Source organism: Trachurus trachurus (genome assembly GCF_905171665.1).
Source record: "Trachurus trachurus genome assembly, chromosome: 19".
Classification (NCBI taxonomy): domain Eukaryota; kingdom Metazoa; phylum Chordata; class Actinopteri; order Carangiformes; family Carangidae; genus Trachurus; species Trachurus trachurus.
The window spans coordinates 4,489,619-4,514,711 of NC_139913.1; the positions used below are offsets into that span (position 1 = coordinate 4,489,619).

General features: G+C 42.4%; 1 protein-coding gene across 3 annotated transcripts in view; it reads right to left on the minus strand.

Moving 5' to 3' along the window:
• Positions 1 to 24,781, minus strand: part of fmnl1b (formin-like 1b) — a 42,878-nt gene extending 18,097 nt beyond the window's left edge. Inside the window, exons 1-10 of one of the 3 annotated variants that reach the window (XM_083994697.1) lie at positions 24,601 to 24,781; positions 23,977 to 24,472; positions 12,987 to 13,070; positions 12,148 to 12,231; positions 11,873 to 11,946; positions 11,134 to 11,217; positions 10,878 to 11,018; positions 5,548 to 5,635; positions 4,475 to 4,551; positions 4,261 to 4,354 (exon numbers count right to left, since the gene is read on the minus strand). In XM_083994697.1, the coding sequence (XP_083850823.1) occupies positions 4,261 to 4,354; positions 4,475 to 4,551; positions 5,548 to 5,635; positions 10,878 to 11,018; positions 11,134 to 11,217; positions 11,873 to 11,946; positions 12,148 to 12,231; positions 12,987 to 13,070; positions 23,977 to 24,120 (870 nt within the window). In that variant the 5' untranslated portion in view covers positions 24,121 to 24,472; positions 24,601 to 24,781. Of the gene's footprint in view, positions 1 to 4,260; positions 4,355 to 4,474; positions 4,552 to 5,547; positions 5,657 to 10,877; positions 11,019 to 11,129; positions 11,218 to 11,872; positions 11,947 to 12,147; positions 12,232 to 12,986; positions 13,071 to 23,976; positions 24,473 to 24,600 lie in introns of those variants that run through there. The other 2 variants (XM_083994696.1, XM_083994698.1) reach the window with 2 other exon arrangements.
• Between the last annotated feature and the right edge of the window lie 312 nt (positions 24,782 to 25,093).

Sequence of the window (25,093 nt, forward strand, 5' to 3'; positions counted from 1 at the left end):
CTCCTCTTCCTCTCTCGTCCTCCTCCTGCTCCTCCTCCCTCTTCCTACTCATCTTCCTCCTCCTCCTCTTCCTCTCTTCCTGCTCCTTCCTCTCTCTCCTCCTCCTCTTCTCTCCTCCTCCCTCTCTCTCCTCCTCCTCCTCCTCTTCCCTCCGCCTCCCTCTTCCTCCTCCTCCTCCCTCTCCTTCCTCCTCCTCTCCATTCTCCTCCTTCCTCCTCTTCTTCCTTTCTCTTCCTCCTCTTCCCTCCTCCTCCTACTCATCTTCCTCCTCCTTCCTCCTTTTCTCTCTCATCCTCCTCCTCCTCATCATCATCTTCCTCCTCCTCTTCCCTCCTTCTTCCTCCTCCTCCTCCTCTTCCTCCTCCTCCTCTGCTCTCCTCCTCCTCCCTCCTCTTCCTCCTCCTCCTCCTCTGTTCGCCCACTCATGTTCACTAAATAATGCAGCTCTCCAACTCGACAGCCTGCTCCTGCTCCTGCTCCTGCTCCTGCCGCCGCCACTGAGCGACACATAAACCCGCTGCTGGCTCGCCGCCCGCCCGCATGCTGCTCGCCACCGCAAGCGAATCTATCTCTCTCTCCATCTCTCTCTCCATCTTTCCCTCCATCTCTCCCTCCATCTCTCCCTCCATCTTCCTCTGGCTCTCGCCCACACACACCTCGGTGGCGACGGCGGCACCAAAACAAGTGGCACTCGCTGTGATACTGGAGCCTCCACTACTGCTGCTACGGTAACTGATGCTGAGCTAAAGGAGTCAGTACTTACACCAATGGACGTTTGGTTTTTCCTTCTTTCTTTTTTTCTTTTTTTTTTTTGTTTCGCTACAGGAAAAGTGTTTTATCGCTGTCAATGAAACCTCATGCAGATCAAAACCAGCGGTGAATTAATCCCTTTCACAAACATCATGTGTGTGTGGATCTGTAGCCACAGGGCGCCAAACGTTTCCAAGTGGATGGAAAAACCACCACTGAAAAGATTCCCTTAAAAAAAAAGGCGAAGTTTTATTTATAAAGTCAAAGGAAATATTGAAAAACACATCGATGGTTTTAGTCTTTTCATGGAATTTGTTGACAAAATAAGAATCAAAGTTTAAGCTAGCTTATATTTAAAGCAGAATTGAGTGATCCGGTCGTTTTCGCTAATGCTGCGTTCCAGGCAGGCTTTTGAAATCGTAAATTACAGCTTCAAGTCACAACTTACAACTTTGTAGCGTTCCAGGCAACCCACTCGTGTTTTTCCGACCTGTTTTACCGGTGAAAGTCACTATAACGGCCACTCGTAACTTCCGACCAGTGAACTCCTACCAGATCGAACTGGTACCACTTCACGGTCGGAAAAATACGAGTTTCCTTGAACGCACCATAACAGTCCTCGTCGCTACGTCACCACATTCACGGCGTTCCTTGGCTGCACACACAGCCCTGCATGCCGTTCTCTCTCCTCATTGGATAAAAACTGTAGGATACGATAAATGTTTTCTCCTCGGCTCAGAGCAGAGCAGAGGGACTGAGAGACCCGTGTTTCAGTCCAAACACTCTATGTAAGTGATTGCTGTCGGAAGATATAACTATTTAAGACTTATATTAACACAAATATATCACTCACTTCTGCTTTAATGATGAAGGAACAGTTTGTGTGATGAGTGTAGAGATGGATGAACTACTCTGCTTCTCCATCTACGGTTTCTGAGTTTTGAGTTTTGAGTTTATTTTGTCAATTAAGAACAACTCATCATGTGGTATAAATGGTGCATTGATTGATCAGTAAAACATGGAAAGATGGAAGAAAGATTTTTTTAAAAAGATGTATGTTTCTGGAGGGTAACATCTTTGGACAGTAAGTTGGAGTAGATTACAAACACACAGAGGGAATCGAACCCAGACCTTGTACCTACTGTACTGTACCTTGGTTGTCAATGGTTACAATTCTAAACACACATGCAATAATACCAAGAGCTGCTGACCTACCACTCTCGCCAACGTTACTACTGTATAATAACTATCTTTTTAAGTCTTGGTCAGATTTGGGGGAAAATGTAAAATATGTAAATCCTCAACATTATATTGATCATTGTTGTCATGGTTACATTAATGATGCGACCTCTTCTCTACACGTCATCCCTGCACTTTCACTTGTACGACCACTAGATGTCACCAAACAACAAACTGCACCTACAGATCACAGCAGGACGGTGTTTTTCCACTTTTCCACAGAAAAACTAAGTTTATATTCACTAAAGAAAAACTTAAAAATTAATTTGTTTCTGTTTCTGATTTTGTTCTCCTGCACAGTTTGAGAAACATCTTGACGAGTAACTTGCACTTGTTTTTAATCCAGCTTCAGCAGCCGTTCACTCTAATTAAACCCCAGTAGCTTCTGCTTGTTACAAGAAAACTACATTAGTGATCGTGATCTGGATGCAGAAGTGAATGTGAATGTGTATAATTGACAACATCACAGATGCAATTTCCGAAGCTCGGCTTGTTGCAGGGCAGCTTTCCAACTTCATTGACGTTTTACTAATAATAGAAAAGTCCAGGTTCAGGTTTGCGCTGCTTCCTGTCTGTCGCGCTGGTCGAGGGATCTGTTGGCAACAGTTGCTGCTTTCTGAGGCAAAGATGAGAGACGGCCAAGGAGAGGTCAAAGGCAGCTCCACGGGTGCTTCGTATATTTACGTCTCCTCGGTTTGTTTTATCTGGTGGTGAGGGGACAACTGCACAGAGCAGCTGATGGGCAGAGGAGGGGGCTGGGGGCTCTGGGGTTCCCCCCTTAACCTGCTTTTCTGTGCATTAAAAGGCCAGAGAGGAATGTGGGTGCTGCTACTCCAACACCACCACCGGTTTAAAATAAGGTCTGAATGTGGGCGGATATAGATCATCCTAAATAACTCTGAGGTTCAGTGTCTTCATGAACAACACATAACTCAATCTAACTCAAACACGTAACTCAATCACCGTCTTAAATCATAAACGCAAAGTTAAAATGAATGTAATAATGACTAACAATGTGGTTAAAGGGATAGTTCAACATTTTGGCAAATTGGCCCATTGCCATAATCCCTATAGTCATAGCAGTAGGTTCGTTACCTTTAATTGTCGGTGCAAGCCGTGAGCTGCTCAGACCTACGCTACGGAGGCTCATGGGATTTCTTGGTTTCCCTCATCAAACTCATCAAAATACACAATCCAACAACTCCAAAACGCTCTGGTGGACAAGTTGTGACCTGCACATTCACCACGCTATGAGATAATAACACAACGTTACCAGACAGAGTTGTTTTAGAGGTAAATGCAGAAACTGTTGATGAAAAACTGTCCCTGAACGCAAAGCGCATCAGTGGTTTTGCACGAATTTCCCTCTAAAACAACTCTGTCTCATAACTTTCTGTTATTATCTCATAGCGTGGTGAATGTGCAGGTCACAACTTGTCCACCAGAGCGTTTGAGTTGTTGGATTGTGTATTTGATGAGTTTGATGAGGGAAACCAAGAAATCCCATTAGCCTCCGTAGCGTAGCTCTGAGCAGCTCACGGCTCTGCTCCGCCGTTCTAAAAATAGCTTGCACCGACAAGGTAACGAACCTACTGCTATGACTACAGGGATTATGGCAATGGGCCAATTTGCCAAAATGTTTAACTATCCCTTTAAGCATCAAACCGCTGCACGTTACTGTCGTCTTTTCTCTTTTCCTGCACAAAATAACACCGACTGAGCTGAACTACAACACATGCAGGTGTGTGTGTGTGTGTGTGTGTGTGTGTGTGTGTGTGTGTGTGTGTGTGTGTGTGTGTGTGTGTGTGTGTGTGTGTGTGTGTGTGTGAGTAGTGAAACACAAGTACTTGAGTAACTTGTGTGGAAAAAGTGTTAACTATTAAAAAGCTGTTGGTGAATCTTTGATCAGACGTGAGGGAGCGTTTGAGTTTAGCACCGGTTAACTTTGACTCTGCTGAGGTTTCATTTCTTTAAAATAAGGTTAAAACCATAGACTGTAAAGGTTAAAACAGGTTTGAGGAGTTTTTAAAGGACAACTCAGTCTGACTCACATCTGTTTATTTAACCTGCTCAGACCAGCATGACAAAGAAATATCTGATCTTACAGGTCAAACAGCCGACTTACAAAAATAAACACAGATCATTTAACATAAGTGAGAGGAGGAGACAGAATAAATCAAGTGTTGCATGTTGTTTTGATGTTGCCTCACGCACTGTGGCTGCTGCTCCTGACTGTTGTTTATTATCTTAAGCCCCGCCCCCTGTGTGTACCTCTTTGAAGTTGTCGAAGGCCGAGAGGATGATGTCATGGCCGCCTCGCACCAAACACACAGCGGCCAGCAGCTCCAGCACCAGCGCCTTCGTCCTGACGAGAGGAGTTAGTTTTATTTTATTTTTTATTCTTAATGTTTTGAGGTTTTTTTTCTTCTTGTTACAAATTTTAGATGTTTTTTTTTCTCAATTCTTCAGGTTTCGTGTCGCTCACCTTGGGTTCCTGTTGTTGAGGCTGAGTGTGATCTCGTTGACACAGCAGGGGTGTTTCATCACCAGGTTGAACCCAGACTGACAACACACACACACACACACACACACACACACAGACACAGATACAGTATATATCATAACTGCCAATTACACACGTACACAACACTGATTATAATCACAGTTAAACTAGAACAACAACATCTCTCACATTCTTCTACTTCTATTATTTGACAAGTGCAGTCACTTAATTTAACCTCCTCACTTACAGTAAAGCTACAGGAGTCAGTTACAGTAGTTAATTAGTAAAGACAGCAGCAGGTCAGGTATTGATATTTACTTAGACAACATTAGGTGAGTCGTATAAGGCAGAATAACACCATAATAAGTCAAAATTATGATCTTATCTTTAATGACTTGGTATCTATAAATGATCGTTTAGATAATAAGAAATCTGATCAATTTTAAGTCTGAATTTTGACCTTGTATCTTAAAAATCTTGATTTAGAAAGAGCTCATTATGACTTGATTTTGTCTGAAAATAAAATGTTGATTCAACATTTTAATTCTTAATCTTAATTTTTTTTAAAGACACAACAAAATTAAATTTAAACTTTTTTTTCCTTACTCAAAGTCAGAATTATGACTTAATTTCTCATCTGTCTAATAAAGATGATTCATTTATTCTAAATACTGATTAAAATAATCTAAGTTCTGAAGTTGTGTCTCACTTTTAATCAATTTACTGTAATTTAGATCACAGAGTTGGGAAAATGTGGTATAATTGTTCCTTCGAGTCAACATCTCTCTGCACCCCATAATAAATGTGAATTAGACTTTATTTAGACTTTTAAAGTTGAATTCCCTTTATCTCTTTATCTAAATTGTTTCTGTCAATCTTGATTTAGAAACCTATAACTATAACTCATCGTGACTGAAACAGGTCAAAGAAAAAACTTTACATCTAATTACTATCTTCCTTTTTCATTCCTGACATTTCATTCATGTTTTCCATTCCATACCGTCCAAACCGCTGCGTCGCCGCGGCGGTTAGAGAGACGGTGGGTGTGTGAATACCTGATAGTTCATGATGGCACGTAAACACATGATGCAGAGGTGAACGTCGTCTTTCTGGCTCACGACGCGCGAGCTCCTCACGGCTTTCCTGTTTTGGAGAGAGTTGAATCTGCAGGTGAGAGACGCTGTGGTTACGGCTGTGTCGTCCCTACGCCTACGGCTCAGTGTCACCACAACAACAGCAGTGTGTGTGTGTGTGTGTGTGTGTGTGTGTGTGTGTTTGTGTGTTTGCCTCATATTCACACTTTAACAGGCTGACAAACACACACAGACACGTGCAGAAGTGTTCACAATGACTAGAATGCAGTCGCCTCAGATCAGAGAGATAACATGTCTAGGAATGTGTGTGTAACTGTGTGTGTGTGTGTGTGTGTGTGTGTGTGTGTGTGTGTGTGTGTGTGTGTGTGTGTGTGTGTGTGTGTGTGTGTGTGTGTGTGTGTGTGTGTGTGTGTGTGTGCACTCAGGTGTTCACTGTCAATGTGACGTCTACACAACAGACCCAGAAGCCACGTTAAACCTCCAGGTGTTATTTCTTTTCTTTAATGAACCACACGTGCTGAGTTTGATTTGACACCTACAACAGCTGCTTCCTCCAAAAACAAACCAATCAGATCGGAGGAAATCTGGTCACATGTTTTATATTCATATGATATTTTTTTTATCTTTTTATAATAATAATAATACATTTTATTTATACAGCGCTTTTACAGCTCTCAAAGACGCTTTACATATCTTTTTGAAAAACTTTTTAAGTTCATTTTATATATATATATTCCATAACTAATGCACATTAAGCACTTTCATATGCACTGATTATATATATATATATATTTTTTTTAATACTTTCTATTGAAGAGTCTATGCAACGAAATTTCGTTCCAGGTGATGTGTACCTGAATGACAATAAAGTTCATTTATCTATCTATATTTTTTTTTATCATCTTGGACGTAAAAACATCTTCACTTCATTTTATCTTTTGGACAGTTAGGTTAAATTCCGACAGTGCATTTGGGTTTTGTGACCTTTGATAATGATTTTGAATCAGTTCCTCCAACAACCAACCAATCAGATTTTAGCACGTTTTAGCAATTACTGTAATGAAATTTTATATCGTCTTGGACAAAAAAACATGTTCACTTCATTTATTTTATCGTTTTATGACAGACGAGTTAAATTCTGTCATAAATGGTGAATGAATTCATGCGTTTGGGTTTTGCTAAGTCACTTTGACTAAGTAAATGTGACATGAAAAAAAAATCCTCAGGATGTTAATGAGATATTGTTCTGGACTACAAAACATAATTCACAGGCATGAAAATATAATCTAAAGAGAATAATTAACATAAAAGGTACGAGAGCATCAGATAAAACCTTGTCTGACTCTACAACTTAAAACATATTAAATTAACCAACATGTAAAATGAAGCAAAGTGGCAAAGATCAAGTCGACCTTTACAGTACGTAAATTCAGTCTGATGGTTTTATAGTTGAACACCACCCAGTCAGAAAACCTCCTGTGCTCTGTTTGCAAATATCTGAATTTACATGAGCTTGTTTGTTTGCATTGTGTGTGTGTGTGTCACTGCTTTGTTTGTGTCCGTGTGTGTGTGTGTGTGAGAGAGAGAGAGAGAGTCTGCTCTGTGTATTGATCCAACTGTATTTGGATAACAAATGCAAACAGTCAGAGCTGCTACAACTGTGTCTCGTCTCATCAGATCAGGAGTGTGTTTGCAGCAGATGAAGGATTTCTGTCTGTTTTCTCAGAGCACAAACCAGACTGGGCCACTAGGAGCCACATATCCACATTATATTATTATTATGATGATGATGCCACTGTTTCATGATGTATAGTTAATGATTACTAATCAGAATTAGGCTCAGGCTCTACAGGATTCAGATTAATGTCCACAGGTCAGAGATGAAATTCAACTAGAACATGAGAAAATATTATGTCATGGCAAAAATGAAGGGCAAAACAGGTATAAACAAATGAAAAAATACTAGAATAAAGAATTAAATGCCTGTATAAATACAAATAAGTAATGAAAAAGGTCATTTATTTCTGTATTTATATATTTCTGCTGTTATGTATTTGGGTTTGTAATTATAAGTCTCTACTTAAAACACATTTCTTTCATTTAGCATTTCCTAAATTTCACCTGAGTTGATGATTTTCTCATTTACCTGTTTGTTTCCAAACAGCCCTGCAGGTTTATTGTCACTTTAATGCTTAATTTTAACCCCTGTGATTTTATTTTCTTGTTAGGGCCACGGGCAATCGCACCGGGCACTGGTCCCAACAGCTATGAAATAGCTGCAGGGACCAGTGCCAAAGCCCGGGCACTACTGTTATTGTGTGGATTTTTTCCTAGTTAGTGTGAATGCTGAAGGCATTCACACTATTGTTCTTCTGTTCGGCCATTTTCTTCCGCCTTTTTACGGTCTTCTTCTAGTCCTTCATACTTTGTGCTATTTCAACAATTCATATATCAAAACGTGCAGCTTTTTTTGAACTTTATCGGCATTACTTTTCTCTTTTTAACTATTTATACTTTTTAAAATATTTAACTTTTTCTGCAAATTAAACTCTAGACAAATTATTTTCTCCAGTTTTGTAGCCACACTTGTCTTCTGGCTAAAATTCTGGTCAAAAATGCAAAGAGACTTAGATAATAATTTAAAATATTTTTTAAATGCAGCCAGGGAGCTCTCTGCTCTCATTCAGCCCAATGCATTTTTTTCACAGCAGCAGGGGAAGGAGCTCAACTTTGTAACTTCTCCACAACTCTGTCTGTAGTCCAGTTGGTAAGGTAGCCGCTTGTCAACCCCAAGGTCACTAGTTCGAATCCAGGCTGAGCCATCTTGTTATGTGATGTTGAATTCTGCTCCCCTCCCCCACCCTCAATTGGTTACAGGTGTTCGTTAAGAGACGCATTAATTGCTTCTGCCACCGTTTGCAGCACATCATCACATTACAATGGCAACATGCTTATGTCTGTGCTCTCTGTGGCGAAGTGGCAGAGTCAAGGTTTATTGATCATGAGGTCATGGGTTCGATTCCTGCCTCATTCATGTCGTACTTTCTGCTAGAGATTTCATTCAAATTCTGATTTGTAGACAAACTTCTAACGGCTCATTTATGATGCTTTTTTAAGCATCATTGAAAAATCTCACATTCATCAAAGTCTCAACCTCTTCTTCATCGGAAGTGTTGGAATGGCCTAGTGGATAAGGTTCCTGCCATCCAACCACAAGGTCACAGGTTCAAATTCCACCTTAGCAGTCTTGTTAGTGTGTCAGCCACTTTGAACTTTAACCAATACCACTTGGTCTGGTCACATGATCAAACTTGATCATGCATATGCGCCCCCACCTATTCTCTTTACCTCTTTCAATCTTGGTTTGTGTTAACATGTTTCTTGTTTATACCACTGCACTAAGATTGATTTGCACTGGAACTACAGCTTTGGGCTTGTTAACTTCAGAGTGAGACAGAGTGCAGTTCATCAACAGACAACAGTCTCTGCAACTGTGTGTACACTGTGGCCTAGAGGCAGAGTGAAAGTCTGCTGACCATGAGGTTGTGGGTTCGATACCTACCTTGGTCAACCATTTGAATGGTGATCACTGCTTGCATTATTTGCTAATTCTGCAACAGCGTTCAGCTGCTTTCAGCATTCACACGCACTTCCATCAGGAAACGCTACTTTATCTAGTTTTTATTTTTCATCTTCCGGACGATTTTCGATTCGCTACTAGTCCTGCAACTCAAAGAGTTGCAGGCCAAATTATATATCAAAACGTGCGGTTTGATCGGGATCGGTATGCTATTACTTTTCTTAACAGTGTACGAATTTTTCGCGACATAAGTCGCGAAAAACTGCGCAAAAATTTGCATTGAAGTCAATGGGACGGGCGGAAAAAAAAGAGCAAAAAAGACCAATCATTGGAGTTTAACAAACGTCTACTGCTCAGGCATACTTTCACCTAGAGACTCCATTTAAACTTTAAACAGTAGACACAAGTCTTGTGTATTGTCGTATTACTCCACGTTTTAATAGGTCATATAGTTTTTGATCAATCCCTGTTCAATGACCATGATCATTTTTCGAGAAATTATGAGATTATAATGGGTGTGTATTGGACGGAATGTTCGTGTCAGAGTGCGTGACATCATCGGTTAGAGTGGGAGAGATGCCAGAAAAACTCCAGATTTTTTCTCTTTCCAAACTCGGCCCGGCCACAATTTACACTCCACACACATAATTTTTTCAGAATTTGTAAGACAAACTTGTTCCGTCACTCATCATCTGCTCAAAATATCAGAGAGACTTACAGAATTTAAACTCGGAGCCTCTAAGTGCGGCCACGTCTGTCTCTGCTCCTCATTGACTCCAATACAAATATTTTCTGAGAGAAGCAGAACGGCCTGATGTTTTAAAACTGCCAGCGTCGCCAAAATATTTACTGTAGAAACACCAAATCGTACCAACATTTTCAGTAAGTCCTTAGAGCAACGTTGATCTGTGTTTTGTTCTGATAGGAGTTACCGTTTTGTCATGCTAAGCCTAAATGTGAGACCGGTGCAGAGGCAGAAAATCGCTCTTTTTCTCCACGTTTCTGTCTGTCTCAGCCTGCGGGGGCCCCTATCGCCGTGGTAACCTATTTGATCCTCAGGCCAGAGCTCGTTAACTTCATAAACAATCCTCCTGGCGCTCGTTTAAATGTTTATAAACACCGACACAGCTAAATCAGACTGACACAGGATGCAGCTACTAACTAACTATGTGTCAAGTCAGTCACACACACACACACAGACTCTAGAGCCAGCTTCATGTGATTACAGTCACACACACATCAAAACACACAGGTAACATACAAATGCGCGCGGAAGCGCGCACTCCTCTCCCACACTCTAACACACACAGGTAACTTCATGTGATCACACACACACACACACACACACACACACACACACACACACACACACATACAGTTAACCTAATGTGGTTACAGCTCCTCCATATCAGTGCTTATAGAAAGATGATCATGTGTCTGTCTGATCAGCTCTGTCTTGACCTTAAGATCGTGGGTTTGATTCCCATGTTGACAGAGATGGCAACACTGGCAGTAGCCCCGTGGCCCATTCAAAATTTCCCGAGAGGAAATTTTCTAGTTTTAACTGCTATCCTCTTTTCTCTGTTACTCTTGTTTGATAAGTGCTAATAAATAAAGTTTATTATTATTATTTATTTCTGTATTTAAGGCCATGTTTTATGTTTTTGTCCTTCATAGTGAACAGTTACTCGTCTCCGCCTCCCCCCCTCACCTGGCGGTGAAGGTCTTGGCCTTGGCGGCGCTGTGGGACGGCGAGTTGCTGGCGCTTCTGCTCAGATCCTCCACCGACTTGTCCACAGCTTTGCCTCTGTCGTTGGGCACCGAGCCGTTGTCCAGGGAGTCGGCGTCGTACCTGGAGGAGGGGAGGGGGGGGGGGGAGGGGGTCACAGCCAGGTGGGAGGAGTCAAGGGGGTTTTACGCTCATGTGGATTAAAAGCATGAATTAAAAGATGGTCGCCGGTACCTACGTGACAGCGCTGTGAGCGTAGGACAGATAGTCCACCAGGACGTCCAAGCCCTGGTTCTCCTCGCTGAGGAACTCCTGAGCCCAGCTGCAGGAGAAAACATGTTTCACTATCAAGGTGCTTTCAGACAGACAACGGAGTCTCTGAACCTTGGTGCTTTCTGGTGACCATTCACACCAGTTTAAGTGGAACCAAAATGGTCGTATGTTACAAAAAAGTAAAAAAAAAAAGTGGCAATATTTTTGCTTTTTGCCATCTCATTAATCCTTTTTCAGTTTATTAATCATTTGGTCTGGTGTTGGAGTGAACCCAGCCCTGAACATCTCTGCTCCAAGTTCAAAGATAAGAATTACTTTACTCCATTAAGCCCCAAAGGGAAAAACGCGTTCTTTCTTGTGCTGCTTTCTAGCTTTTCTTGAAATTCTGTATTTGCCCAAATCGCCACAAAACATTTAGTTTCTTCATCAGAACACTGCAAATTTTCCTCCATGTTGTCAGTCGCTGCCTCCTCCTCCTCCTTCCTTCTCATCTTCACAGCCTAGAATAAGACACGCCCACTGATGATGTCACGGTTCAAAGGGAAAAACCAAGTATTTTTTACTGTAGTTCCCTTGAGAACCGACATTTCAGGTTCCCAAACCTGTTATTTTTTTTTCGGTCTTAATGGTTCACAATTGAGTTTGGGAACCAGAACCGGCATGTCTGAACTCCACTAAATCTCTTGGTACCGAGTAAAACTCACCCGATGTGATTGGTCCTGAGGGAAATCTCCAGCTCTCTGAGGACCTGAGTGGACTCCTGGACTCGTCTCTTAAACTAACACAAACACACAGACACGCAGGAGGTTGTGAAGTGAAGCTGGACGTTTGATGATGCGAGAAACTGGAAGTATTTCTTTTCTATTCCTATACAAATAAACGTTGTTGTATTGTTTCATTTTCCTCTTAGAAGAATTCAAACAAACTGATACAAAGTTTGAAAACAGAAACTGAGACGTGTGACGAGGGGAGTTTGCACCTTTCGACTGACTCCTCCATGATCCAGATGACTCTTCAGCTTCTCCAGATATGCAGACGGTGGATTCTTCACTTGAAACCGCTCCTGCAGATACAGAGAAACACACACACACACACACACACACACACACACACACACACAGTAATTATATTTGATTGCTGTACTGCAGTGAAGGGAGGGAGCCGGGGGACCAGAGGGCAGAGCTCAGCCCGAGTTTCACACAGTTTGATTACACAGCGTCTCTTATGCAAATGAATCTGATCTTAACAAGCTTCCAGAAATTATTCCACTCTGCTGCAGCACGCGCACACACACACACTTCAACCACACACACACACACACACACACACACACACACACACACACTTCAGCCACACACACACACACACTCAAACTGAAACTACTTCTAAATCACTTTCTGAAAACTGGATGTTTTGGCCTCTAGTTGTTGTGCGATTAAAAACAAAAAGCTGCAGGAGCCACCGTGTGATGGTGACAGGCGTCATCTGTCAACCTCACATCAACTTGTTGAGGTTGTGGTTGCTACGGTGACGTACAATATTGATGAGCTTCCTCGTCTATGTGTGTATGTGTGTGTGTGTGTGTGTGTGTGTGACTATGTTTGATTGGGTTGGGGTGCTTTCCCGTGTTTGGTATTCACACAGCATCAGCGTATTGATCGACCTACATTGGTTATAAATCCACTGGCCATAAAACTGAGCCCATAAATCATCTTAAAAAAAGAAAAAGATAAATAAATAAATAAAACGCAGCCCCGACTCCCCGTCAGCAGCAGCAGCAGCAGGATGACAGAGTGCCTCCAGGAAAACAGACCTCACCTGGTCACAGATCAGGTCCCACTTTTTCTCGCTGTCGTACTGGCTGAGGATCTTCACCTTGTCTGGAGGAAGATTCATCGTGTTCTGGGAGGAAAAGAAAAAGAAGAAAAAAAGAGAGAGAGATTCAGGGTTTTGAGGAAAAACAGCAGTAAAGCTGCTGCAGACAGAAAAACACTGAGGAGATACGAGTGTTGTTGTCTTTTATAAACCTCTCTGTGTGGTCAGTTATAGCAGTAATGTACAGAGTAAATGTAGTTTTACTTTGTCACATCACACTTCTAGATTCACTTCATTGATGTTCTGTTTGTTTGTTTTCCTTTTTAATCTTTTACTGGATGTGTCATGAGTGTGTGTCTTCATGTACGTCTCAAACTGTCATATGTATTTTATTATGTATATTTATTGTCTAAGGCAGCTTTTACCATGCACTGGAGTCCACAACAAATTTCCCCAAGGGGACAATAAAGTTTATTCTATTCTATTCTATTATTCTCCAGCTGTAGTTTCGTATTACTTTACTTTAAGACATACTGTACAACCAACAAATAAATCATTATGCAATGTTATAACATCACACTCCAGCATCAGTTTCTCTGAAACGGGCCAACGTGCATAACAAGTACTTTTATTTTGGTACTTTTTGACACTTTTATATTAGTAAAACCTAAACATTTATGAAGAACATAGCTGGTCTTATTCAAATATTTCAATTATTGTTTAGGTTTTTATTTATTCTTAATGTTAAATGATCTGTTTCTTGCCACTTTTTTTGATTTTTGGTTTTTGGTTTTTGTTTCCTGACACTTTACTGCATGAGCTCAACATGGGTGTTTATAACTTATCTTTTACCCGTCTCAACCTCAATGTATTCCCAAGTTTAAGTTAAGGTTGAATGGCTTAACTTAAACTCGAACATCAATATAATTTGTATTATTTTCCATCTCCAAACTTAACACAGTACAGTATTTTTACCATGACAGACACATTAACCTACGGTGTGTAGTCTCATGGATCAGTGTGATGCTCTGAGTTATGTACAGATAAAAACTGACTAACGAGACATTCGGGGAAACAATATGACGTCATCATCACACACTCGGGGGCCGGTGAACACTTCACCACTTCACCGCTGCTGCAGCCTCCTTCAATAATTCATGTTTCAGCTGGAGACGGTGTCAGCCAGTCACTGGTCCTGAGTCAGTGTGTGTGTGTGTGTGTGTGTGTGTGTGTGTGTGTGTGTGTGTGTGTGTGTGTGTGTGTGTGTGTGTGTGTGTGTGTGTGTGTGTGAGAGTCACTGGTCTCTGTGGCCTCGCTGGTCGTTTCAGTCCGTTGTCACAACAGATCTGTTAGTTTGTCTGTCGCCGCCGTCTCTTCTCCGTGACCTCGTCCCGACAGGTGACGAGTAACAAAACGAGTCCAGAGGTGGAGGAAGCTCTCGGGTCGATTTACTTGAGTAAAAGTGGAAATACAAGTCTTCTATTTAAATCCTCCTTCGCTGCAAGTGTAGAAGTATTACTGGCAGTATTTTTAAACGCCCATGTGCTTGTTATATTACTATAAACTACACAATACCGCCTCCGCCAAGCAGTTTAAGGTGTCAACTCCAACAGATTCACACAAACTCAGATGAACATGTTACAGTTTGGTGCAGATCCAGATCATTTACTAGAGCCGCTCTAGTTGCACATGCATCAATATGCAAGAAGCATTTTATCATTTTAAATGAAGATATTACTCATTTGATCAGTTTTATCAATAATATTTTGTGTTTTCTATCTAAAATCTTGATTTTTAAAGTAACTTCAGCTCTTCCATAAGTGTAGTGGTGTAAAAAAGTGCAACCTTTTTCTTTTGGAAAGTACAAGTACGGTAAATTTGCAGCTGATTAAATGAACGCGCACATTGATTTCAGTACTTTTGATAACAGGAGTTTCTGATGTGCAGTTTCTTCATTATCAGTCAGAACTTCCTTCCTTCCTTCACACTGATACGAGGCTCAACAATCTGCTCGTCCTATAAACCGTCTCCATCAGCTGTTGTGGTGACAATAACAAGTTTGTTCGTGCTGATAAACAGCAGATGGAGAGAGAAAAAGCACCGGCCTTGTGTTCTTCACAAACACACACTTATATACACACACACACACACACACACTCACACACCAGTTTTCACGCTGCTGCTGCCTCATATATTAACCACATTCCTACACAGAGACACAGACACATCAGCTGCACTAATTATAACCCACACACACACACACACACACACACTCCTACTCAGCTTCCTCCCCCTCACCCTTTGTCTAAACTCCACATATCCTCCTCCTCCTCGTGTCTTATCTGCCCCCCTACCCCACCCTTTCCTCCTCCTCCTCCAACCTGATACCTCTGACTCGTCTTTGCTGCTGAATCTGAGCGACTCGAGCGTTTGTCACGAGCTCCTGACGCCGCTGACTCACTCTGCTGAGGAATGTCCAGCAGCCGTAACTCAGAGACAAAACCACAGCTGAACCACATCGAACAGGTTTCTACGTTTCTGTTTTGTTCCTTTATGCTATAAAATAATCTGAGTAACTGTTATTCTCAAAGATCATTCTCAATGTGGTAAAATAACTCAAAAACCATGACTTTAAAGGGATAGAGTTCAACCTTTTGGCAAATTGGCCCATTGCCATAATCCCTATAGTCATAGCAGTAGGTTTGTTACCTTTAATTGTCGGTGCAAGCTGTTTTTAGAACGGCGGAGCAGAGCCGTGAGCTGCTCAGAGCTACGCTACGGAGGCTAATGGGATTTCTTGGTTTCCCTCATCAAACTCATCAAATACACAATCCAACAACTCCAAAACGCTCTGGTGGACAAGTTGTGACCTGCACATTCACCACGCTATGAGATAATAACACAACGTTACCACACGGAGTTGTTTTAGAGGTAAATTCATGCAAAACCACTGATGCGTGTTGCCTTCAGGGGCAGTTTTGGAGTTGTTGGATTGTGTATTTGATGAGTTTGATGAGGGAAACCAAGAAATCCCATTAGCCTCCGTAGCGTAGCTCTGAGCAGCTTGCAGATCTGCTCCGCTGTTCAAAAATAGCTTGCACCGACAATTAAAGGTAACGAACCTACTGCTATGACTATAGGGATTATGGCAATGGGCCAGTTTGCCAAAATGTTGAACTATCCCTTTAAAAAAAAAAAAAAGGTTTTAAACCCCACACATAGAGTCAAATGTGAGGACAGGACATGATGTGAAGAACAGGGGCAGAGCAGAAACCAAACAGCACAGTGGATCAATGCTGGATGTGAATCTGATAAATCAGCTCTGATGAATGGAGCCGCCGGGTCAATAAGAGCTGGATATATTTGATTTGACCAGCTGGAAAATGGAAAAACACAACCTCACTTTACTTTGCTTTCATAAAAACCTACAGAGGCCGGATGACGATGGAGGTCGGGTTAGTTAATGTGTTTGTGCGTTTAACCAAAACGACAAAAACAAAAAGCAGCTTGGTGACTACAGGTTGTTTTAGACATTTGAGCTTCTGCTGGTTTTTGAATAAAGCTATAAACTTGGTTGTGGTCGTTTCGGCCAGTTGTCTGTTGTTGTTGTGTGTTGCAAAGCCAGCAGACAGCATAGAAACCTATTTGTTTCTGTTTTTTTAAGGACTTAAAGAAGCTACATTTGTCAAATAGATATTTTTTCATCTGAAGAATTTGCCTCTTTTCTTCTGCAGGACTTTATCTTTGAAATGATCTGAAGGCTTTTCGCAGAAGAAAAGAAAGAGAGAGATTACACTGCAAATCGTACAGATGCTGCATGTGGACAATGTGAGGATGAGTGTGTGTGTGTGTGTGTGTGTGTGTCCGGTGTGTGTGTGTGTGTGTGTGTTGCAATCAAATGTCAAGATCTAATCGGACAATCTGTGTGTTCGCCGGTGCAGCAGAGAGTCTTATAAAAAACTTATAAAACACAACCTCTGACAGTTATCCAACTTCACATTTCTCTGTGAAGGCTGCTGATGGTCCCTTGTAGATAATTTCATCCTCGCTAAGACGTGTGAAGTGTGACAGCATGAGGCGATCCTTGTCACACACACACACACAAACACACTCTCCATGACAACAATAAAAGCCTCAGTATCTCAGAGAGCTGCACAAATCCTTACACTTCGACTTCAGCTACACCGAAGTGGCATTAAAAACTAAAACAACCAGTGACCTTTGCTCCGTCTGTGTTGAACGAACCGACATTAAATCGGACATTAGCTGAATTTGAGCATTAAATACGAAAATGATGCGTCTCTGATCTGCTGTAAAATGTGACAGCAGCAGCAGCAGAGGAGGAGGAGGAGGAGGAAGATGATGAAGTAAGTGGGACATTTCAGAGCTGCTGAATGATGCACAGTGACACACTCCTGGGTTCCTGAATGTGCTGACGATCCCAAAACGACGGATCAATGGAATTATCTCTCACAGACGCAGCGTTGTGTTCTCAGCAGAGACTGAATAATTACTGCAAAAAATCTCCCTGCTCCTCCTTCCCTCCCTCTCTCCCTCCCTCCCTCCTTCCCTCCTTCCCTCCTTCCTGTTCTGCATATAACTGATTCCACTGCATCACATCTAACCACAGCTGCACTAATCAATTAGTCAATCGACAGAAAATCGATCGAACACTATTTCCATAGTCGGTTTCAAGCGGAAATTCCAAATATTTTCTGCGTCTGGCCTCTAAAACATGACGTTCTCCTGCTTTTCTCTGAACTAGAGGTCGACGCGTTTCACTGTTTATATAATGATATAATAAACTGCAGATTAATTAATAATGGAAATGATTGTTGATTGCAACTTCACACTGAATGTATCCACAATTAAAGCTGAACTATTCAAATCCGGTATTTTCTCCTCTGTGTCTCTAACCCTCCTCTCCTCCATGTGCATTTGTTTTCAACAACGAAGCCGGTGAGAAATCAATCCATGGAGCGGTGGATAACATTATTTATCATCTCCCATGTTACCATGTGTATATCTGTGTAGTCTTATCTGTCATAAACAAGAGATTACGGGTTACGGGTTAGCGCGTTACGTTTGTGTGGCGGTGCCGCAGAGACAAGAGCCTCCATTCTCCCTGGAACTAGTTACAAGTCATTGATTTAACCAGCACTAGGACTCTGGAGCTGTTTCATTAAAGCATCTGCAAAGAACTTTTAATGGGATGTGAAAAAGTCTCTTGTTTCTGCTGATGTCTCTGTTTGGCCTATAGTATAACAGCAAATGAGGTCATCAGTGGGAAGATGAGCTGTTTCTAAATAGTGTAACTCTTTACCTTCAGGAGGCAGTGGTCGGGTCGGTAAAACGATTTACGCCGCTCAGATCGGAGGAGCAGTACACACCTGACAAGGCTGTAAATTACTGTAGCATTGAGTTGTTGCTACACTAGTCACTAAAAATTAAGCTCAATTTTATCGCTATACAGTATTTCCGCCATGGCTGATACTGGGACAGGATCCACAAAGAGAAACCTACCGCTTTTGTCCACAGGGGTCGCCAAAATCAACACAAAATGAAAGTTCTTTGTAGTTGCTTTAAGATAAAAACGTTACGCTGAAAATCCTGCATAGTTCCTCTTTAAATTCTAAAAGTCTTACACTTTCCAGAGCTCTTGGGTCAACTGGTAGAGAGGGAACCACATGGACCACAGCAGCCGTGGGATTGAGTCCGACCCACGGCCCTTTTTTGATTATGTGTGCATTATATATGTGCATATATGTACACAGGCCCACTCTTGTATATGTATTAGGGTTTCTCTGATTTTGATGTGTAATGTTTTTATTTTTTTAATTGGTGGAGCAATGTAGTGTGCGTGAATGGGTGTCTGTGTCTCTATATTGTATCATGTTTTGTGTTCGCTTTCTATTATCTTATCTTGTACTATGTAAAATGAGATGGTACTGTACATCTCAAGGGGCTATCCTTAGAAAATAAAGTCACATCATCCCCCGTCTCTCCTCGATGACTTTACCAAACAATCCTCTCATTGTGCTTTTCTGAATAAAAGCAAAAAAAAAAGTCTACAACAGTATCTACTAGGTACCAGAGCTCATGGGCAAAGCTCAACTAGAAAATCCAGAGTTTTTTCTGTCTATAGCTCAGCTCCGTCTTCACCACGACGGTCCCAGAACAACATGTGGATTACCACACTGATCCACTTGTCAATTCCCTCTTTTTTTCCCATCATGCAATGGGTGTTGGCTGTGGTTTGAAGGTCACTACTCACTTACTTATACTACATCAAACCAACTAAAACAACTAATGTCGGTCTGTCCACATATTTTTATCCATAGAGTAAATTAAAAGAGGAAGTTTTGTGTGTGTGACAAGACACATTTTGTCAACTTCACAATAAATCTTCTAAATCGTCTTCCTACTTGTCGTCTACCTGCATCTAATATTCTGTTTCCTAGTGGGAGCAAATAAAATATCTCGTCTTGTTAACGTGTTAAAGTGTCAAAACGTTCTGTCCCGTTTCCTCTTTCTGTCTCTGTCTCTGAACACAGATGTACATTTACAATTCCACCCACTGCCGCATTCCCTGTTGGGAGATATGCAAAGTGTTATGTAAAACACTGAAGGGGGGGAAAGTGCTCCACACACACGTAAATTTGGACGTGACTGAAGCCTCTGAGCGCTCACATTATCAGAGTGCAGATTTCTGTTGCTGTGACACTGATTTATTCTGTTTAAAAAAAAAAGAAAAAAAAGGAAAATTCTGCAGCAGCATCAGAAACACAGAGAAACTGTAAAACTGAGAGAGCGTCGATAAAAAGCTGCTGACAGGAAAAACCCCCAAAGGTCAAATGAAGCTCAGAGGGGAAGAGTGACACCTGTAAACCCCCGTCGCCCCCCAGTCTGCAGCTTCCTTCAATACATCACTGGAAGAAGACGAAGATGAAGAGGTGGAGGAGAAGAAAACGAAGACAAAGAACAACTAGAAGAAGACGAAGATGAAGCAGAGCATCGTGTCGCTCCCATTGAGAATACATTGGGTCGCGCCGTAGGGTATCCCAGCATGCTTTGCGCGGCGATGGTGACATCCAACGGCGCAACCCAATGTATTTTCAATGAGTGCGACACAACACTCCCCGATTTGGTCGGAGATAGTGTGGCTGCACCTTAAGAAGAAGAAGAAGGAGAAGATGAAGATGAAGAAGAACAACAAGAAGAGAAAGAAGAACAAGAACAAGAAGACGAAGAAGACGAAGAATACGAAGAACAAGAAGACAACGACTGTCGCCTCCTGGTCTGTATGCAGACAAGTGTATCTTCTCACTTAGCATTGAGATCTGCCGTGCACACTCAGCAGAAGGTGTGTGTGTGTGTGAGGGGGCGGGAGGGAGATGATCTATATTTGGTGAGATATAATGGTGATGTAGCAGATACTCTGGGTGCTAACAGCTCAGGGTGGGGAAGGGTTTGATTTGATGCAGTGTACTGTACATTAAAACTGCTGCATCCATTGCAGCCAAGAAAGCCATTACAAGGAGTTGGCTGAGAACTGACCCACCTGGACTGAGCCACTGGCTGGACATTGTAGAAGAAATTCGATCAATGGAACAAATGACCTACAGTCTTCGAATCAAAACAGAGCTGTATGCTGTAAGATGGACAAAATGGCACCTTTATGTAGTGTTTATCCCCCTTGTGTTTTTGTATTTCTGTATATGTTTTTATTGTTTGGAAAAAAATAAAGTAAAAATAAAACTGCTGCATCCTGTAGTCGAGTGCTCCGATCCAACCACAGAGGCCACGTTTGAATCCCAGTTCCCCCTGATATTACTGTCACCTTAAGCCTTAAAGCATCTTAGAAGAGAAACTACTGCATGGTGGCACTGGCACCTGCTGTTTACCTGTGAGCACACACACACACACACACTCACACACACACACACACACAGTGCTGCAGGCTCACCCAGAAACCAGCAGCATTTGGCACGAGATGCTCCTGGCACACTAAGTCATCCCATGATCACACACACACACACACACACACACACACACACACACACACACACACACACACACACACACACACACACACACACACACACACACACACACACACACACACACACACACAGAGTCTGGACTTTCTCTGTCACGAACAAACATCACATGCAAACACCTCGGTCCACACAGAGCAGGTGAGTGACTTCAGTCTGAATGATGTCACAGTGAATCAGTCGGCCTCCACCACTCAGACTGGTTCAAGTTGACATCGCTTTTTATCCACAGTCATGTAAAATAGAGGTGGAGGGAAAAAATTGATACACCATAGTATCACGATATTTTTTTGCATGTAAATATTGTATCAATATACGGACGTATACGGAAGTATGGATCTGAACAGACTAAGAAGTTTCAGGGTTCCCACTGTTTTCTTGAAATAATTTTCCAGGACATTTTCAGCTGCTACAGTATGACAGACATGTTATTACACCACACCATACACTAATACATCCCCCGCCCCATTCTTTTTGTACATTTAACCAGTTTGTTTCTATGTTTATTCCTCTCTCACCCCCAGAAGTCTGATTTAAAGATGTGCAGTCTGTGGCTCTGAGTTATCTATGGAATCTGAATTAGAAAATTTGACCAATTCACCAAAGAACAACGCAAACATGTTGTTCTTGTTTTTAAACCACACTCAAAACATCGCTCTGCTGCTCCTCTATCCGTCACTCAGCAGAGGAGAGAAAACCCTCATGCTGGAAACACTTATCATTTAATATCGCAATAATATCGTAGCGAGACACAAGTGTGGTGATAATATCGTATCTCAGGGCCTCTGGTGATTCTCTCTAATGTAAAACATGAGCCAGTTCTGCTGAAGCTTTGTCCAGATTGGTGTTCTGTGAGGTCATTTCTGAACAAGCGTCAAAGTTGGTGGATTTTATCTTTGTAATTTCAACAAGAGGAACAGATGGAGCGTTCAGATCAATCGATTTGATTAGTTCTGCAGGTTTTAATGCTCCTCAGTCCCGTCTCTTGACAAACTAAATAAAGAAATCAGCTGAAGCGGTGCAGAGATATTCTCCCTGACACATCAGCTCCTCAGCAGAGGTAATTAGAGTTGCGTGGTTCTGCCCTAAGAAGGAGTGTTTACTGCTCACACACATCGATTGAGCTGCCTCCCTGTGCAGGTGGATCCCATTTATCACGGCTTTAACCGACTAAAAGAGGCCTTTCCTCTAAAGTACTGTACACTCATCATTGATAATGAGCCCGTGGCCTGTTTGTTTCACGTTTCATGCTCTGGAATCACTGAGATGATAACCCACAGATAAGGCTGACACAAGGAATGCAGCCGCCTGGTCACATATCGAACATAGCAGGACTCAAGTCGGTCTACTATTTTTGTTTTGTTTTTGTTTTTTTGTTATGGTGGTTGTGTTGTCGTCGGGTTCAGCTCTTCACTGCCTGCCTGTGAGTCAACCAGGAGCTCAGTGAAGGAAGTAATGAGGAATTCCCCTAATCATCTTAATGGTTCTCTCATAATAATGAGTTGGACACAAGTTGAGGAAGCGATAAATTAAAAACTTTGAAAGGCAGCAACAGTGATTTAAAGAGGAAACTATGCAGGACTTTGCAACATTTTAACCTTAATGACGCAGCTCCAGAGTCCTAGTGCTGGTTAAATCAATGAGTTGTAACTAGTTCTCTTGGCTGAAAACCAACCTTGTAAGATCAGAGCCTCCGACCCAGCTCTCGTCTCTGCAGCACCGCCACACAAACCCGTAATCTCTTGTTAATGACAGATAAGACTACACAGATATACACATGGTAACATGGTAGATGATAAATAACGTTATCCACCGCGCCATGGATTGATTTGAAGTTGAAAACAAATGCACATGGAGGAGAGGAGGGTTAGAGACACAGAGGAGGAGAGACCAGAAGAAAAAGCTCTTTAGTGTTTCCTGTTGCACTTCATAACCAAAAGTATGTGGACACCTCAACATCCCTCCTCTGCTTTCTGAATCTGGCTCCAGGGTTTATTTTTTTTGTTCCCATTCAGCCCTGATGGCATTAAAGAGAAAGCTTATGTAGTGTGACACTGCAGAAACTCATAATGAGGAGGAGGGAGTGGGTGAGTGGGTGGGTCTACAACAAACAGAGTGAGTGATTTCAACACAGGAGAGAATCATCTGTGTGTCCAGTTTCCTCCTGGTAGTGGACAATGTTTTCTTTAATTCTCAATCAGAGATGTTTTTAAATCTTAACCAAGCGGACTTTGGGCCTGAACCTAAACCAGACTCAGCAGCAAATGATCACGCAGAGAGAGAAATGTTGTTGTCAGATCAGAAACTACTCACTTTGACAATAAGAGATTGATAGTGACTTGTTTAGGTTTGAAGAAACTTTTGTTGAACTATTGATTTTGTTGTTCCTGTCCAGCACAGAGCTGTTTAAAGTGTAGGAACCTACAGACTGGGCCTGGTGCACAGGAGTATTGAGAGCCTCCTCCAGTCTGCTGCTGCTGCAAAGTTATAGAAACACCACAGTCTGAAGAATCATCATATGTTGCAGGATTAAAAGTTCTCTCTCTCTGAAATACGCAGCCAAAGGTCGTGCAAACTGTGTCACCTGTTGTGTCCATGTAATGCACCACTCTTTGTAACGGCTAATCTGAAAAAGTAAAAGTTGAGTTGCACCTCTTAAGTAAATGTAAACAGATCTGACCCCCTCCTCTATCTGTTCCTCCGACCATGCACTGAGCTTAATGCTGCGGTAAGCCCCAGCATAAAGGAGCTCTTATGTATCTTTCCACAGTAGCATTGTGTACCTGGCACAGCGATAAGCTTGAGTCTTGAGGACTCACACATTTCCAACATATTCCACATTCTTTTGTGTCTATGTGTCGTTTCGCTTTGTGCTCTTTCTTTCTCTCTCTTCTGTGTCAAAGTTGATGTCGTTGACGTCACAACTCAAAACTCACCAGCACCGCACTGAAGCGCTCCTCCAGCTCGTTCTCCGGCGGCATCGGCAGCTTCGGCCCCGCGCCTTGCTTCTGGGGGCCTTCTGGGGTCGCCTTGCCCTCCTTGGAGTGGGGCACCTCCATGCTTCCTGCTGCGTTCCCCATGACTGCGGGTCCGATTGATCCAAAAACTTGCACATGCACAAAAACCCTGCTCGTGGAAAATCAGCCTCAGCTAAACACAGTGTTAGAGCATCTATAATTAAAAAAATAAAGAAGGCCGTACCTACTCAAAGTTCACTTAAGGGCTCTGGACAGTGACCTCTTATTATTTCCATGACCCAACGTTGAAGTTGCAGCCGTTACTTGTCCATAGTCTCGAACGAGGAGAAAGCAGCGGGGTGAAATCCACCCCTCGCCCTCTGAATGAGAGTCAGACCTCGCACGGATCCCGGTGCATTATGAAACCCTAGAAAGAGGGAAGGGGATATCCTGAGAGTGACAGACAGAGTGACAGCTGAACGAGTGAAAGAGAAAAGAGGGAGGAGATAGAGTTCAGAGCCTGTAGCTGGAGCTGCCTGCAAAAAAATAAATAAAAATACATAGGCAAAGAAGACTAACAGGTAAAAAAAAAAAAGGTGTCACCTCTGCTCTGTGTGTTTCCGTCTGCACAGGTGAGGTGAGAAAGTCTGCAGGTGAAACTACAGAGCTCTCTCTCAGGTGAAGAGAATCAACTCAGCCAGGTCTGGATGTAATAAGTTGGAGGTTTGTCCGTCCGTCCATCTGCTGTGGGATGCTGCTCTGCTGGGAGTCTCTGGACCTTCATATCCAGAGGAAAGGGGACAAGCAGGACGGCAGGGATCCAGCACAGGCAGCCACTCAGTCTATCCAACAACACGGGGACACGGAGAGACAGAAGGCAGCAGCGGCTTCACTCCTACAGCAGAGAGACAGGGAGAACCGAGCTCCCTGGGTCCTAGTGCCGCCAGGTGAAGGCTGCACTGAAGTGAGACAGAGGAGGTGGGGAAGGGGGGGAATAGAGGGCAAATGTTTTGTTGGCAATTTATTTATGGAAAGCTAAACTGAGCCACGCAATTCAGGGATTAGCATCTAAAGGTTACGTGGTGATTATTTGGTA